At 43.3% G+C, this 18316-nt stretch overlaps 1 protein-coding gene across 7 annotated transcripts in view; it reads right to left on the bottom strand.

Moving 5' to 3' along the window:
• Positions 1-631: 631 nt before the first annotated feature.
• The window catches only part of Nemp1 (nuclear envelope integral membrane protein 1), a 34336-nt gene continuing 16651 nt past the window's right edge, over positions 632-18316 (bottom strand). For 2 of the 7 annotated variants that reach the window (XR_015624373.1, XR_015624372.1), the window contains 9 exons: positions 15705-15826; positions 14601-14820; positions 13383-13455; positions 9616-9709; positions 9071-9185; positions 7064-7289; positions 6179-6352; positions 4700-5533; positions 632-1931 (listed from right to left, as the gene is read on the bottom strand). Coding sequence is in view for 4 of the 7 variants with exons in the window: in XM_087558984.1 (XP_087415110.1) it covers positions 5368-5533; positions 6179-6352; positions 7064-7289; positions 9071-9185; positions 9616-9709; positions 13383-13455; positions 14601-14820; positions 15705-15826 (1190 nt within the window). In the remaining 3 variants the exon portion in view is untranslated. Of the gene's footprint in view, positions 5534-6178; positions 6353-7063; positions 7290-9070; positions 9186-9615; positions 9710-13382; positions 13456-14600; positions 14821-15335; positions 15431-15704; positions 15827-18316 lie in introns of those variants that run through there. The other 5 variants (XM_087558984.1, XM_087558983.1, XR_015624374.1 and 2 more) reach the window with 4 other exon arrangements.

Below are 18316 nucleotides of genomic sequence, written 5' to 3'. Positions count from 1 at the left end.
GACATAAAAAACAACTTGATGAGATGCAGGCATGACTCATCATGACAAGGTGGCAATGGTGGTGGGTTTATTGGAAGTGATTCTGCCAAAACCCAGCCCAGCACCTATACACTTAAACATAGGAACTTCATTGTTTATGTAACTTACACTCTGAAGCAGAAGACAGAAAGACAGACGATTCCTGTTCTTTGGTACTGACTTCCAAGAGTTGAGGGTAGCCACCTGATCCCACCAATTCACTCAACAAGCCTCCCAGACACAGCAACTTAAAAAAGATGTTATTCTTCAATATGCTGGGTGTGGTGACTCATGCCTGTGATCCCAGAACCAGAGTTGGGATAGGAAAATAAGACCAAGCCAATCTGGGCTACATGACTCTCAACATCCCAGTCTCCAGAATACTAAACCAAAATATATTTGGGACAGGGAGTTACTCAGTGGGTAAGAACATTTGTTGCCAAGCCTGATGACCTGAGTTTGATCCATAGAATCCATATGGTGAGAACAGACTCACGCAAGTTGTCCACACCATGAATACACTCACACATGTATACACACACACACACACACACACACACACACACACACACACAGAGAGAGACAGAGACAGAGAGAGACAGAGAGAGAGAAAGATATTAAAATACTTTATTAAAGTCGGGATTATTTACAAGTCACAATAGAAATAAAAAACATGGCACCAGTTTTTCTTACATAAATGTGGAAGACTCACAGCAAACAGCCATCCCTGAAAACGTTGTTCTTCCTAAACATTCCTTAACATGTATTAAGCATAAATGACAAATATTTTATCTAAATAGCACTAAGGCATTACCCACAAGCTACCACTTGTCTAGTAGTTTCTTAGCCCTGTTATTTCAGAAATAGTTCTGTAGACATGGAAACTGTGGCCACAGCAGGTTGTAGCAGGCTTCAAGGTTCACGTCAGGGACCATCTGTCATGACCGTGAGGCTCATGCTGCCTACAAGTGCAAAGCAAATGAATTCACCATTTTCGAGGTAACACCAAGAGTGTGGAGGAGGAAGCTGGGCTTGGTGCTCAAGCCTGTAATCCCAGCACTCAGGAGGCAGGGCTACCAAGAGTTGTAGGCAAGACTGGATAATAAACATATTGAATTATTCCAGGCCCCTGGGCTAGAGGGGTGTCCTGTCTAAACAATACCTGCCTGGGGTGGGGGTGGGGGTGGGGAGTGATAAGAGGGTGTCAAAGAAAAATGACACAGGGAAGACACATGTGGCCCAAAGCCCTGCATCTGAGTCTATATGACCACTTCTTTCCCTGCTGGGGTTAGAGGGTATCCACATGCTTTGCTTATTCCCAGTGGGTTCCAGGTCCTGCCATGTAAGGCACTCCACACTCTTCTTGTTTCTTTTCCTTCCTATTTTTAAATGGGGTCCCCATCGTTGCTAATGTCCAACTCAAGTGATTCCCTCATCTCAGCCTTCCAAGTTCAGCCGAACACTAACTACCATGTCTGACTTCCAAACCTCCTTTTCAAGGTAGTTACCATCTGGTCTCCAACAGCAACAGAATCCGTAATCAAGCCACAAAGATGCCACTGGGTTACCACAACTGCTTAAGTTCCCCCAAAGAAATAATGTCTGCTACAAGAATACAAGCAAAAAGGTTTGGACATACTTTAAAGTGCAATGGCTACTTTGTGCGCTTATCCCTTAGTTTCAGTGTCTACCTAAGGTAAGAGCTCAGCAAACCTGCCGCTGTCCTCTCCTGTGTTCAGACAAACTCTTAGCATTCAAATACAGGCAATCATCTTGAACCCGAGTTCAAAGGAATACTAGAAGGTATAATTTTCTGTGTGCATACTTCGACTTGTACCACTCAGTTCAGAAGAGTTGTGGGCACAGCTAAGGACCATTTTAACTCTGGTATCCATTTCAGCACACGTTTCTTTCTGGAACAAAAAGGTTGAGAACAATTACGTAACCCATTCCCAAACCCTTCATGGGTATCAAGGCCTAGGGGGATTCTCTGGCCTATGTGCGTCCTTTCATTCACCAAACCTGAATCACCCATGACAAGTAGGGTAGGCTAAAGAGAACATAATTGATGAGCTGAGGGCTATGCCCTTGAATGGGAGATAATATGGCAAAATGGAACAGTGGGACCTAAAGAGCTATCCCAGGCAAAGCCACCACTGCTGACAGAACAAGAATGTGGGTGGAGAACTAAGTTCTTTCTTATTTCAAGGTAACCAAGTTATCAAAGTCGCTAAACTTTTCCTGGCTTTGATCACTATGTTCTCATGAGGAAAGGAAAACTGTAAAGTTTTATGCCGGTGCCTCTCGTGTTCCCATTAATGGGAGTCATGTTCTATGAATTCAGTTAGGTCAGACCCATTAGAAGCAATAGATTTCCAATACCATCGAGATCCTGAGTCCTGGAACCAATTTCTGGGTTGCTGATTGCTGACATGGCAGCACACATGGCTCCAGCTCACTCCAGTTCTCCCTTTAGTCCTTGATCAGATCATTCTGAGGGATGAGACTGAGCTCACTCAGGCAGTGTCTGGACAGGCAGAGGCTGGGCTCTATACCCAGCACAGCAGAAGGGGTGGGCAGGTGGGTGGGCGGGCGGGGCAAGGATACACAGCATACAGAGTAGGCGCCATCTGTCCTTCACTGTCTGAGAGCAGCTCTCACAGCACTCTGTTCTCCAACTACCAAGCAGGGGTAAGAAAATGAGCTTGGTTTGCTTGCCCCAAATTCAAATACAGTTAAATTAAAAATGGCCTTGAAAAGAAATCTGTATTTCACAGGGAGTCAACCCACAGAAGATCAAAGTCACTTACAGTGACTACTCATTAAAATTAATAGAAGTCCAAAGCCTTAGCAAGCTACCATCCATAAGGAGCGAGGGGGGGGGGAGGCACTAAGGTCTGCCAAGACCTACACCAGGTGTACAACTGAGTTTACACTAAAATACACTAGGTATAAATTTCTGTAGAGAAGCCTCCAAAACAGCATATTCTGGAGGCTCTCGTTAGTGGTGGGCTTTGTTTTTGGGGTGCCAAAAACTGAACCACAGCCTGTACCTGCGGGACAAGCACTCACTGCCTCTGAAGTTCATTCCCACCCCTTCAGGAGCTTTAAGTTCTTTGAGAGGGGACAAATTTTTACCACGTTCATAATTCACAAAGACAAAAAGGCTCCGTCACAAAGTTTCTTGTACCCTCAGCTCTAACCACAGCGCCTGCTCAGACACTGCTCCTTTTCATTTCTCCTCTGTCACCTTCTACCAAGTGAGGTAGTTGTCACTTTAGGACAATTTAAGGCTATGGGGAACATTGGTTGAAATAACTAACTGGCCACCTGGAGAGGTGTCTCAGCTGACATTTTGGATGCTAGCAGTAGAGCCCAGGGTCTTCCAAAATTACATGTTGAAAGCGGATCTGAAGAAGCCCTAAGAGCTTCCTGAAAATACCATCTTCCTCCTTGATGATCCTAAGACAATGAGTCTGATGCTGTATTCCTGAGTGAGCACCGACCTCCCTGGCTGAAGGAATTACAAACATTACACACTTCCTCCAGTGTATGGTGAAGATCACAATGAAAGAACCAAGCAAACGGCAGAAACTTGAGGGTCTGTCCCTCATAAACAATCCTGCTAGCTTCTAAGGGTTCTGCAAAGGCAAGAGGTTCTGAAGCTGACATCACTGCAGGGGCAGCATCTCTACCGAAATGGACCTGTAAGTGTAGTACACTCAGGAATGTGTCAGATCTAACAGCTGAATGGGCAGCAGAGGCAGGAAGCACACCTGAAGGTCTGCTCTCTGCCAGCTACAAAACTAAAACTGTATGGAAAGACACTCAATAGATGGCTGCTCAGGACTTACAAATTCCAAGACCTGGGAGCATGCTGGTGGGAAGGAAGGCTGAATGGGTAGAATGGATACATAAAAGGGAGACAAGGACAAGGAGAAAAGGCTCATTTTGTTGTTGTGGTGGGAGTGATCCAATCAGGGCCTTGCATGCTGAACCAGTAAGCACTCTACCACTAAGCTACATCCCCAGCCCTGGGACAGTTTCCTGATTGTGTAGCAACTCAGAAAATCTGTGATCTGACTGGGGGGGGGAAGAGGAGTATAAATAAGGAACCAAGGTAAAGGGGTATTTATATGTAAGAAACAAGACTAGAAGTTTGACATGCCAGCCGGTGGTAGCACACTTGGGAGGCGGAGGCAGGTGGATCTCTGTAAGTTCCGGGCCTGTCTGGTCTATAGAGCAACTGCAGAGAAACTGTGTCTCGAAAACTAAAAAAGAAGAAAAAAAGAAACTTGGTACAGCAGCACAGGCTTAAAATTCCAGCAGCTAAAAGCTAAGGTGAAAGGACCAGCCTGAGGTACATAGCAGCCCCTGACAGGGAAGGAAAGTCAAAACAGAACTGCTGGATGCAGAGGGAACCTGGGCCAGCCTGAGGTACACAGCAGGAGATACGTTAGAAAGGAGGTGGAGGCAAATCAGAAAATGAGACAGATTCTCAACTGTGCACACTCCACAGGAAAGGGAGTTCCTGAGTGGGAAAAGTCAGTGGTGAGAAACGGCAAGAGAAAAATGCCAGTGTTAAATAAAAAGCTTAGGAAACCGAACCTACAGAAGGGCAGCAGACATTCTCCTAAATGCAAGCAAACTAAAATCAGACTCGTGAGAGTTCAAGGCTCACCAGCAGCAGCAGCTCCAGGGGTTTCCACGAAGTACCCATACCAATAAATATCTGGGATCAGTAGGGTTTGTACTCTGGAGCACTTATTGGTTCTGGAACATGAATTTGTTGCACTTAAAAAAATACATTTGTTTAAAAAACAAGATAGGTAATAATCTATTTCTTCTTCAATATTTAAATCAAGGATTATTATAAGGATCCACTGAAATAAAAGCAGACAGAAGTAAAAAAAAATGGCTTTCACTCATAGATTCTCTTTAAAAGATGCAGCCTCCATTTGAATGCATTACTGCACTTAATACTCATTTCTAAGGGTTTGTCACAGTGACAGAGTTGCCAGAATTCAGTAAACTTTCAAACAGGAGCTAGGATGTCCTGCTGGCTGTGGGCAATTACTTCAAGAACAGCAAAGCGGGTCAAGCGCTCAATTGTCAGAAGCAAATGGTCACAGCCCTCACTGCCTCTGTCAATCTCTCCTCGAAGAGGACCATCCTGAAGTACACACCAAAAGTACTGCCAGAGGGCAACCCACGAAGCCCCCTCATTTCAGTATGAGAACTCCTGCACCTGCTCCAGGCTGTCATCAAAGCCTGGGAGAATTGCACAGCGCTTTCAACATGGGTCACCAAGGCATCGTGCCAGTCTACATGAAAACAAATGACTGCCATTTAAGTCAGGAAACTGTTCTGTGTCAGAGGAAGGTCCTCTGAGCCCTCCTCCTCTGAGGACAGCTCCTCGTCCTGGGCAAGGATGCTCCCTAGTCCATACTCCTGCTCATGAACAGAAACTTCATTTGGCGTAAGGTGAAAAGAACCTTCTACAAAGTCGGCGAATCTGCAAAAGAGAGGGATGTTTATTAGGAAGTGCATGTCCCTCTTTCCTGAATGGCTTGCAAGTAAGTACAGACTGAAAGGCTCAGCATGCCTGTAGCCCAGAGTATACTAAGTTAACAAATCCCTGCCCTTGCTTTGGCAGATACCTAGATGGAAGCAAGAAACAGGCAGGAGACAAGGCTGGAATCACAAGCCAACTCTCATCCTGCTGACACTCACTACACTGTCCTTTGTAGTTACGAAGTGCTAAGGTTCCTTGAGTCGACATATTCCTGATAAGATTGAGCATTACAGCTCTTTGCACTTATGGCCCTATAAACTTGATGCTATTATGATTCCAAATTGAAACTTCACATACTCTTTGGTACAACTACTCCCAACCAAAGGAAGTGGGGACTTAGACATTCATGTCAAACTTACAAAGGCCACATTTAGATGTGGTCCTCAAGTCTTCACAAGTTAATGCTATAATTAGAACAATGAGGTAGTTGCCTTGGGGAAACAGGAAACAGACTACTACTTTCTCTTGACTACTCCTGGGTGAGCAATAATCAAAGGGCAAAATATAACACGGTTATCTAGAAGTATGATCTGTCAGACTCAAGTTCATTAACTACCCATAAATACTTGGCTTATCAGAGTTTACCTTTTTGGAGACTGAATTCGAGATATTGTCTTCCAGGCAGAGCACTCCGGACTGTTACAGAATTCTCGGAGTTCCTGTAAAGCCTTTTGGGTCTCCACCTCTCCTTGTATCCGATACTCTTCTTCTGTCAGGAGGCGAGGGGGGACAGGCTTTTCTGATGCCTTACACATCCTTCTGTGCTCACCAAAATAACACCATGAGTCATTAATCAGTATCCACACTATCCTTCCGTCCACTTGTCTCAGGAGACAAGCACATAGACAGACTCAGCAGTGACAGCCATCACCCCGCCTTTCTTCCACACATCTTTCATTAGAGTGCACTCCTATCATGCCAAACATGAGTGAAAAGCCAGAGTACTCAAACTCACTTATTTTCAAATAAATGACAATTTATTTTCCAATAAGTGGAAAAGCAACAAAATGATGTTATAATGTTGTAGTTCATGACCACAGCTCCCCAAACTGAAGGTACCGTTTTAATTATCTGCAATGTAATAGCCTCTAACCATTCCAGAATCCAGAACCATTCCATATTTACTTTTGCAAGAATAACATACTATGGATTACATCTTAAATAAGATTGAGGTTTTTAGAGCAGCCTGACAGTCAGTATGATATGATCTGAAACCTGAACCTGAGGCCTATGGATAAACAAAACACCAATATAATTTGCACCACCTAGTGGCAACAGCAACACATGACACTTTACTGGATGCTTTTATTTTATAAAAAAAAAAAAAAGTAATGTCTCAACAGAGAAAGGGACGAGGGTGGAAGCATGATGATGTCCCACTTAGAGGTTCCCAAGGAAAAGCTCGACATCCGCTCGCTGCAAAGTACACCCACACCTCCCATGTCAACAGTCACCCTGCCTGCTAGTCACCTGTAGGTGCTGTACAGCCAGTAGATAGGGTACTCCAGGTTCTTAGTACACAGTGCAATGACGATGAGAGCAAAGGCAACATGCGGGATCTGAATGCCGGAATACATGAAACCCAGGCCCAGCAGCTGCAGCGTCCAGGTCAGTAGGTTGATGCTGCGTTCATTCTCCAGAGGCCCATACTTATAGCACACTGCAAAACTCATGAATCCAACTGTGAGGATGTAGCCTAGGAGAAGAGGCATCACAAGACAGTGCTTTTCAACCACTGGGTGGAGAGCAGTGGTTAAGTTCACTCGATACATCACTAAACTAGGAAATTCGATGCATCTGCCCTTATCAGTCACCTGTTTAGAACTGTCAGAAGATACATTTTCCTCACAATTCTTCACGTACATACATGTATTACTCATTGTTCTTCACATACCTACATGTATCACTCACTGTTCATGTACATACATGTATCACTCACTGTTTTTCACATACATACATGTATCACTCACTGTTCTTCATATACATACGTGTATCACTCACTGTTCTTCATGTACCTACATGTATCACTCACTGTTCTTCACATACATACATGTATCACTCACTGTTCTTCACGTACATACATGTATCACTCTTCTCCTTTTTGTCACAAATTTATTTACTAAATAACAAAGTGGTGGAAGAGATGGCTCATAGGTTAAGAGTGCTCAATGCTCTTGAGAGGACCCATGTTCGGTTCCCAGCATGCACTAGGCAGCTCATGACTACCTGTAACTCCAGTTCCAGTGGATGACTCTACAGGCACCAGCACTCAAGTGCACACCCCCCACACATATAATTAAACTAAATCCTTGTTGTAGGTGGTAGTGGGTGGTTGGCATTTTTCATTTTTTAAGACAGTGTTTCTTTGCGTAGCCATGGCTATCCTTGAACTCTCTCTGTAGATCAGGCTGGCCTCAAACTCTCAGATTCACCTGTCCTTGTCTCCCAAGTGCTGGAATTAACAGTATGCACCACCACTGCCTGGCAAAACTAAATCTTTCTAAAAGTCTACATATTGAACATTTGTAAAATCATCTATTTTAATCCCCAAATAGAAATATATATATTAATGTCCTCAAATAATAAAATTCCTATCAAGAGAAAAAGTTTTATCCGTGTGACCAAAGGATTTTTACTGTATACAAGACTCACTGCACTTTTACTTCCTTTTTTTATTTTTTTTATTAATTATTTATTTATATGAGTACACTGTAGCTGTCTACAGACACACCAGAAGAGGGCGTCAGATCCTATTACAGATGGTTGTGAGCCACCATGTGGTTGCTGGGAATTGAACTCAGAACCTCTGGAAGAGCAGTCGGTGCTCTTAACTGCTGAGCCATCTCTCCAGCCCTGCACTTTTACTTCTTAAAGTTCTCAAGCATATTCAAATTAATATTAATAGGGGTTGGGGATTTAGCTCAGTGGTAGAGCGCTTGCCTAGCAAGCACAAGGCCCTGGGTTCGGTCCTCAGCTCCAGGAAAAAAAAGAAAAGAAAAAAATTAATATTAATAAAGCCAATTTAAAGGTTTTTAAATTTTGCTTATACAAAATAAACAGCAGCAAATTCACATTTTGACCTTATCAACAGTATCTGAGTTCAGCTCAAGTTAGGGTGGCAGTGCTATTAGGAATAAGTAGAAAATCGGCCAGTGGTGGCACTTGCCTTTAGTCCCAGCACTCTGGAGGCAGAGACAGGTGGATTGCTGTGAGTTTGAGGCCAGCCTGGTCTACAGAGTGAGTTCCAGGACAGCTAGCTCTATGCAGAGAAACCCTACATAGAGGAGTTCTCAAAAAAAAAGAAAGAAAGAAAGAAAGAGAAAGAAAAAGAAAAAAACTAGAAAATGATAATTTCTACAAGTTAATCAAATGCTCTTAGCTACTGACTCCTTGTTAGAAGGCAGCATCTTCTCACAATCAAATTAACCAAACAACCTATAAACATGCACAAAGGAAAGGTATGCCAGCAATACTTACTTAGAAGATAATGCCAATAACACCTCCATATCTCTTGCAAATTCTTAAAAACTAGCTGAATGAGGTACAGAGAAAAGGACCAGCCTCCTACCAGGATGACGTAAATGGGACTTCTCTAGACAAAGTGAAATGAAAGCAAAAGTTATCAGGCTTTTATATAAGAAGCAAATGGGACAATTTTTTCTTACAACTCAACCTACTCAAAATGCATAAAAACTTATCTTTTAAAAAGATGTGTTTTATACCTAAAAAGGTACAGTCTGCAAGAATGCCAGGATAATGAGACACTAAACAATGAAAAGCCTGGCGTTGCATTAGGAACAGGAAGTGGCTCAGTTCCCACTGAGCGGTGACTCCATCGTTTGTACATGATCAAGCCTCAGGTCCACCATGCAAGTGCTTTTCCGAATCCAAGGACAGGATGGTCCCTGACTCATCAGCCATCAAGGCAAATGTCCAGGGCTCCAAGACTCCCCCAGAAGACAATCCAATCCTCCAGCTATGCAAGGTCATCCCAAACACTTAGGAGGGAACTGACTACTTACCTTGGGCATCAATTTAGAGATCATAAAAATGACGATTAAGAGAGAAGCCACGATTCCCACGCTCATCCCAGTGGAATAGTAGAAAATTTGACTCCTGCAGAGAAAATATTTTACTTGACCATGTAATGCCATAGGTTACACAACGCACTGGTGAAATCACAAATGCCCTAGCTAAAGTTTCAAGATTAGAGGAGATGCTGCCTGGTAATATAGAAATGTAGACCGATATCACAGTTGATAGATTATGAAGGTTAGTGTTGATGGGGTCCTCTTAAATCTCATTCCTATATCCCTCTGTTCAAATCCACTGTATGCTATAGACACGGGGCACAGAAAAATCAAGTTGAAACTGGACTGGACTTCCTTTTTGCTGGGCAGCCTTCCCAGAGCCAGAATGGGCTCTGCAGGATACCAAATGAGAGCTCTTAGCACATTTCACTCAGTCAGCCATGGACCCCGTGTGCAGGAACACTGACCGGCCATAGCCAAGCACACTGCGGTAGTACACTAAAGGCTGTTTTAGGAGTAGACAGCCACTTTAGGGCTGGATCTGATGCCCATTCAAATCTGAATTCAAATCTGCAGCTGTAAGACTGTCAAAAGCCGGGTTGGGGATTTAGCTCAGTGGTAGAGCGCTCGCCTAGCAAGCGCAAGGCCCTGGGTTCAGTCCCCAGCTCCAAAAAAAAGAAAAAAAAAAAAAAAAAAAAAAAAAGACTGTCAAAAGCCCATGGCTGGGAGTTTCTGGACCTAAGTAAGAGAGCTATTGCTGCTCTTTTGCTAAATGGATACAATGTACCATCAAATCACCTTCTCTGGGATTCTTGTGCAGTGGTCAGTGACAACTGCAGAGATGCACAGCTGGTCAAAGTACCAAGAATAAATGACTTTTGAATGTCTTTTGAATGGGGTATATGTATCATCCCCTCCAAGGCTCAGAGAATACCATGGAAGAAGGGGTTCAAAGAATGAAGAACTGAAAGGAGAAAGGAAGCATGGTGTGAACCCAAGCCAGGTATGGCATACATGGGAAGCATGGTGTGAACCCAAGCCAGGCATGGTATATATGGGAAGCATGGTGTGAACCCAAGCCAGGCATGACATACATAGGAAGCATGGTGTGAACCCAAGCCAGGTATGGCATACATGTTGCACTTATTTTTTATACTTTGGTTTTTTGAGGCAGTGTCTTTGTGGCCCTGGCTGTCTTAAAACTCATACACCTGGGGCTGGGGATTTAGCTCAGTGGTAGAGCGCTTGCCTAGGAAGCGCAAGGCCCTGGGTTCGGTCCCCAGCTCCAAAAAAAAGAACCAAAAAAAAAAAAAAAAAAAAACAAACTCTTACACCTGGATGGTCTCAAACTTCAGAGATTACCCTGTCTCTTTTTTTTTTTTTCTTTTTTCTTTTTTTTTTCTTTTTTTCGGAGCTGGGGACCGAACCCAGGGCCTTGCGCTTCCTAGGTAAGCGCTCTACCACTGAGCTAAATCCCCAGCCCCTACCCTGTCTCTTATAAGCCGCCATGCACCACACCCCACCAACACATTTTCAGTAGTGCAGCTGCAGCTGTAAATAAACCTTCACCTGTGCTTGTGAAAAAAACCCTAAGGAAACTCAATACATATCATGCACGTACACACGCACGCACGAATGCATGCACACCCACATACATGCACAAGTTGGGTACTAGGGTAAATATGATAAAAATTAATTATGTACATGCATGAGCGTATCAATAATGTAATCTATCCCTACATATAATTAATATATGCTAATAAAAACACTTTAAAGAAGAAACACAGCTTGTCTGGGGAGAGAAGTGATAGCAGCAAGTCCAAGTAGAGACTAAAAAGTGAATGGGACTGATTCCCAGGACAGACAGACAGATCCTAGTCCCATTCCAGCCTTTAGCACTTTTCCCTGACTGTGAGCCTCTCTCAGGAGCCCCAAATAGGTAAGAACTTCTCAAGTCCAACCAAGCTTGACCTCACAGTCCAGCTGCTCACTTTCCACTCATGGCCTTAATTTCATTTTTACCTTTACCCAATATTTGTGTATTTTTAAAAATTTTTTTAAAGATTTACTTATTTATTCTATATAAACACCCTGAAGCCGTCTTCAGACACACCAGAAAAGGGCATCAGATCTCATTACAGATGGTTGTGAGCCACCACGTGGTTGCTGGGAACTGAACTCATGACCTCTGGAAGAGCAACCAGTGCTCTTAACCACTGAGCCATCTCTCCAGCCCTAAAAATTTTTTAATACAAAAAATACCAAAACAAAAAGTACCTCTGCATGTGCATGCACACTGCCCCCAACCTCCAAAAAACAACAAATAACAAAAACCCCCCAGAGACAATTTTATGTCGGCCAGCTACTGCTGGGTATGAGTGCACCCTGGACTGTGCTGGGATGAGGCAGGCAGTGACTCTCAGCTGGAGAAAATGGATTTCCCTTCCCCAGCAGGCGTCAACTGCAAACAGCTTCTTGGTTAGGGCAGTGTCTTCCCTACCTCGGTGCTGGGATTTTGACTGGTTTGGACTTGCTCAGGATGTTATACTGCTACAGTCTCCAGTCCACACGTGTATCATCGCCCTTGGAGTAGCTCAAAGCCATCCACCACCTGTGGCTCTTACCTCCTTCTCTACACAGATCCCTGAGCCTTGCAGGAGGGGAGGGAGAGCCTAGATACAGACAGCCAACTAGGAATGAGTGCTCTGAAGTCCCTGTGTGAACTACCATGTGCTTCTCTGTTGGACACACGAACCACACTCCAGGGCAGGCTCATGCCCAGAAATAGCTGGCCAATACAAAACGGACTCGTGTGTGTTGGGGTGGGGGGTGTTGGTGGTTGTTGTTGTTGACTCTCATTAGGAGTCATTTTGCTGCTATGTTTTTTTAGCAGAGTTGAAGCAGGTTTCCCCATAGGACCTATGACCTCACTAGTCTCAGGCTCTTGACTGCCACAGCAGTGTCAGTGTCTCCTCTCAGGAGTGGTCTTTATGTCAGTGCATGTCAGTTTTATAGATCATTGCTAGCAGACCTCTAGAAGGAGGAAATGGCCAAGAATTTAAGTCTGACTCCTTGTCAGACTCCTTCTGAACAGCATGAAACTCATCAAGTGCAGTTTGGCAGCAATTCCATTGCATAAATCTCTACAATGATATTACTTCTAACTTGATAGTCACCTGAATAATCCTAGGTAACTCATTAACACAATGGTGGAGCTATCTAATGAGAAAGTGCATTAACCAACAATCATTTTCAAATCAGAGGGGAAAAACCATTCTATTTTAAAAATACCCAGGCAGAGTCAGAGAGATGGCCGAGCTGTTTTGAGTGCTTGTTGCCCTTCCAGAGGACCTGAGTTCTATCCCAAGCACCCATGTTGGACAACTCACAATAGCCTATAACTCCCGGCCCAGGGGATCCAATGTCCTCTTCTGGCCTCTGCAGGCAGCACATGAACATGGACAGAAACACACAGATGAACATACATTTAAAAAAAATAGCTGGATATGATGACATACACCTTTAATGCCATCACTTGAGAGGCAGATGGAGTTTGTAGCCAGCCTGGCCTATATACAGTATAGTGAGAGCCTGTCTCAAACAAACAAACAAAATAAATGGCAAGTATTTATATTGCCAAAATAAACAAAGATCTTAGAAATACCCAAGAAGGCGACATGTAAGCCACATGGACCCTGAGTGAGGGAATAGCAACACTCATAATTCCTGTCAGAAGAGTTTGTCCAGTCCACACCTACCTGCTCAACAAGTCTCCACAAAAAAACAGTGTCAGTCCAAGGAGGAAAACAAGGAAGAGCTTGGGGTCAAATCCTGAAACACATAAAACATTTGCTTGATAGGAGAATCGTTAAGGTATTATAAAAAGTGACACTGTTATTACTGTCAACTAAAGTAAAGCAAATAGCTCAACTACACAGCAGTGCAGATATACCATACAAACCCTGGTTCCCTTCCACAGAAAAAAGCATAGTTAGGTTTCTGTCTAATCTATACTTTCCTGGAGATCTTATCCCTACTTTGGCTTCCTCTACTAAGGATCTTTAAAAGAAAGCCGAACAGAACAACTTACTACGCCATCATCACTTCATACTGTTGCTCCAAAGGGTCCCTGCCACTCGTTTCAAAGCCTTATGTCACTTACAGGCAGGGAATCTGAGAAATGGGCCTTGTGTCCTCTACCTAGCCTTTTACTAGCTCAACCATACCTCCTACTTTGCTACACTATATTGCACTGTACTGAAGAAGTCTACCTGCTGAACATAACCCGCTCAGGATCCCAGGGCTTTCGCATTCAAAATCTGAGTGCAAGGCAGGCCTAGAAACGGACAGGAGGTGCAGGATTATTAGATACAGAAGGAACACCCAAAGACAGGCCGACCCTCCGTAACCACAGAACCAGCTGTGGCACAACTTACTGAAAGAGTGTACATACTCTTTCTGTAGCAAGACCTACGAGCATGAGCCCTGAGGGGAAACTGAGTAAGGATTTGATGGAATCCACCTCCTATAAACTTTCTCAGATACCCTCAGAGGAGAAAAAACTTCCCCAGATCCAGTAACTAAGCCTTATGGTGGCCTTAATCTTTATGATTCTACAAGCACTATTTTGAGTTATGAATTTTATACTGTTTAGCTTTCCTGCCTGCATGGAGTAGTACAACTGCCTTTGTCAAGAAGTCTGCAGAAAGCATGAGTAGGACTTTCAGATTGACTCCAGGTACTCGCCATATCAACTCAGGACCTGCCTGGTTACTAAAGGAGACGCTTTAAGACTAGGCCTAAAAGCTCTTATGTAGAGTGCAGTCTCCATAAGCTGTTAAAGGCCATGATACAGTCAAGATTATAATCACAAACAAAAGGGAACTGTCCCAGCAGACTGTGTCTATTTATTATATACCCTTTAAAGCTGTCCCCTCTCACTACAGAATCCACAGAAAAACAGAGGTGAGACTTACTCCGTGTCACAATGACACTGTATTTGGTGTCCTTCTCTATAATCTCAACTTTGAGGCAGGTTTTTGTGCTGTACAGACCCACATTAACATAGGTATCATTCAGTTTCTCTTTTAAAAAAGAAGAGAGAGAGTTCCAGACACTAAACTGTTCCAGCTCCTTCAGCCTCTCCTCACTGTCCACCTGGGTAACACGGACCAATTTGGAGCTATTTACCCGAACCTGTAACACAAGAGACATTGGGATGAAAAAGGAGGGAATTTTCATAAACATAATTTAGAAATTCCTTTAACACTTAATGAGCAATGTGCTACTTCACACAAAGCTTTGCAGCAATGTACAGATGCAGTACAAGAAACATAATTTGGTAAATGATGCTGCTCTGATAGAGGCAGCTGCTACAATTTCTTGTTACCATGGTCCGAATCTACTAGTAAGCCAGAAAGAGAGGGAGGGGAAGCCCCCGAGCAGAAATAGTTATCAATACAGCTATTTCTGAGACCATACAAAGAAAGGATCAAGAATATTAAGAAAATTGCCAGTCATAAACAGCCCCAGAAAACTGGAGATGTTTCCCATAATGACAGGCTGAGAGTTCAACGCACTGTTGCAACACTGATTATGGATAAATGTTAGTTATCATGTGCCCTAGATACAGTATTTTGTATCAGAAAATAAAAGACTTTACAAAACCCTAGAAGCCCAGCTCCCGTGTTGTTAATGTGAACAGCACACACCCTCATCAGTGTCTGTATTTACAGCACCATCTTCAAAGACTTATTCTGTTCAATCACTGTCACAGCCAGAGTCTCGTGCTTGCTGGGCAACTGAACTGTGTTATGAAATAAAAGAGCCCAAAGTCATTCTACGTAGAGGAAACTTCTCTCACACAGTCAGAACAGAATGGGAACCGCAGGACAAGAGTTCAGACAGGCACCCCAGATTCCAGCCAAAGTAGGACAAGACATTTCAGAAGAGGCATGAGTGTGCAGACTCCACAGGGGAGGAAGCAAACACAAGCAAGAAGGAAGAACGTTTACCTCAGGATCATAGTACTCTAGGCTGGTAAAGGGAGCTGAGGTGCACGGGGTGGGGCTTCTAATTACCTGTATCCGTGTCCATATATCATGCCACTTTGGGATAAGCACATTTTTATAACAGAACTGTTGACTGGAATTCATATCAACTTGGGATTCCTGAAGCATGACCACATTTACATCAATTCCAGCTTTAGGCAAAAAGGGAAACAAGAATTAAGTATAACAGAACAGAACAAGTCATAAGTAGAACTCATTTTATTAAAAGAATTAAACTGACCACTTTGCTAATATGCTTAAAAATATGAACCAAACAAAGAACAAAACAAACAGAAAAACTGAAATGAGAGAAGGTGGCAGTTTTATCTCTAATTTGCATGTGTGCACACACTTGCTCACATGTGTGCTTGCTTAGGACTACAGGATATCAAACATGCTAAACATACACTTTGTCACTGGGTTACAGTCTCAACCTTTAATTATTTAACTATTACAAATAGTTAACATTACATTAACACAAAATAAATAGTAAAAGCTACTTCTTAGGGGCTGGTGAAATGGCTCAGTGGTTAAGAGCACTGACTGCTCTTCCAGAGGTTCTGAGTTCAAACCCCAGCAACCACATGGTGGCTCACAACCATCTGTAATGGGATCTGATGCCCCCTTCTGGTGTGTTTGAAGACAGCAACAGTGTACTCACATACATAAAATAAATAAATCTTTAAAAAAAAAAAGGTTTTACAAGAAATCACTCCCTATATCTTCCCACCCAACCTACTTTCTTTGACACAAACATTTGAATAATGTTTTTCTTTGTGGTATTAAGAGATTAAACCCGGGGCTGGAGAGATGGCTCAGCGGTTAAGAGCACTGACTGCTCTTCCAGAGGTCCTGAGTTCAATTCCCAGCAACCACATGGTGGCTCATAGCCATCTGTAATGAGATCTGATCCTCTCTTCTGGTTGTCCGAAGATAGTGACAGTGTCATATACGTTAAATAAATAAATCTTTTAAAAAAGAGAGAGAGATTAAACCCAAAACTTCTCTTTCTTCATTGAATTTCTATATTAGGCAGAGATTTTTACATCTATTTTTTGTTGGGATGAGTGAGGTGTGGGTGTGCACATGTGCAGATCAGAGGCACCTTGACTCTCCTTCCGTTGTCTACCTCTGACCATCAGACTTGACAGCAGGCACCCTTACCGTCTAAGCCATCTTTAAAACCCCACGCAGAACTTCTGAATAATAGTAAGCACAAATTTAATTATCAGTGTGGTTTTTTAGTGTAAGGGATATAGATTTAAATAAGAAATCCTTAGTCCTCAGGCAGGCGTGGTGGCACACACCTTTAATCTCAACAATTGAGAGGCAAAGACAGGCAGATCTGTCTGAGCTAGCCTGATCTACAGATTGAGTTTGAGTCCCAGGACAGCCAGGGCTGTTACACAAAGAAATCCTGTATCCTTCCCTTTCCCTCCCCAAAAAAATAGAAAGGAAAAACATCCTCAACTAAATCCAAGTCAAAGTTATCCAAACAAAAAACATTACTGAGCTGTGCACAGTGGTACACACCTTTAATCCCAGCACTCACAAGGAAGAAGCAGGCCCATTTCTGTAAGCTTGAGGCCAGTCTGGTCTACAGAGTGAGTTTCAGGTCAGCCAAGGCTACACAGAGAAACCCTATCTCAAAAAAACCAAAACCAAACCAAACCTGAAAGCATCAATGCCCATCTTACTTTTAATTTACTTCGGTGGGGAGCCTGCACAGTTTGACTGTGGAGGCCTGAGGACAACTTTCAGGAGTCAGTTCTTTTCTTCCACCACATGAATCTTAGGTATTCGATTCAGGTTGTGAGACTGGATGAGCAAGCACCTCGAACCACTGAGCCACCTTGCCAGCTAAAATGATTTTAAAGTGAAACTAAGACCTTTTTGTTGTTGCCGTTTGGTATTGTTTGGTTGGTTGGTTGTTGTGGTAAGGATCCAACTCAGGGCTTTCTTTGTACATGCCAGGCAAGCACTCTATCACTGAGAGACATCCCCATCGTCAGACTAAGACTAACTTTATAAATTTATATTTAACCGTAAGCATAAGTCTGAGCAAAATATAAAACACATGGGTATAGGGGCTGGGGATTTAGCTCAGTGGTAGAGCGCTTACCTAGGAAGCCCAAGGCCCTGGGTTCGGTCCCCAGCTCCGAAAAAAAAGAACCAAAAAAAAAAAAAAAAAACACATGGGTATAACTCTCCATGGCCTTGGGTTAGACAATGGTTTCTTAGGTTGGATCCTAAAATATACAGAAGTCAAGAAGAAATCCCTAAAGCAGACTTCAGGAAATGTGAAACCATTGCTACCAGCACCAGAACAGAGGAAAGGAAGGAGATGGCATGGGAGACAAGGCTGAGTCAGTAAAGCAAGCACTTCTTGCCTTGCAAGCTCACGGATCTGAATTAGATCCTAGAACCCATGGAAAAATATTAGTGTTGTACATCATAATCTCAGCTCAGGGGAGAGAGACAACAGGAAGTACCCTTTGGTACTTAGGAAGAGGCTCCCTAGCCAGTCACTTTAGCCTAGCTGATGAGTTCAGGCCAATGAAAGACCCTGACTCAAGGAGAGGGACAATGTTCCTAAGGATGACACTTGAGGTTGCCCTCTATTCTCCACAGACGCCCACACA

The sequence above is a fragment of the Rattus norvegicus genome, chromosome 7, assembly GCF_021556685.1.
Source record: "Rattus norvegicus strain SHRSP/BbbUtx chromosome 7, alternate assembly SHRSP_T2T, whole genome shotgun sequence".
NCBI classification, from domain to species: domain Eukaryota; kingdom Metazoa; phylum Chordata; class Mammalia; order Rodentia; family Muridae; genus Rattus; species Rattus norvegicus.
Note: the sequence above shows the minus strand (reverse complement) of the source record. Positions and strands in the feature narration are given on the sequence as shown.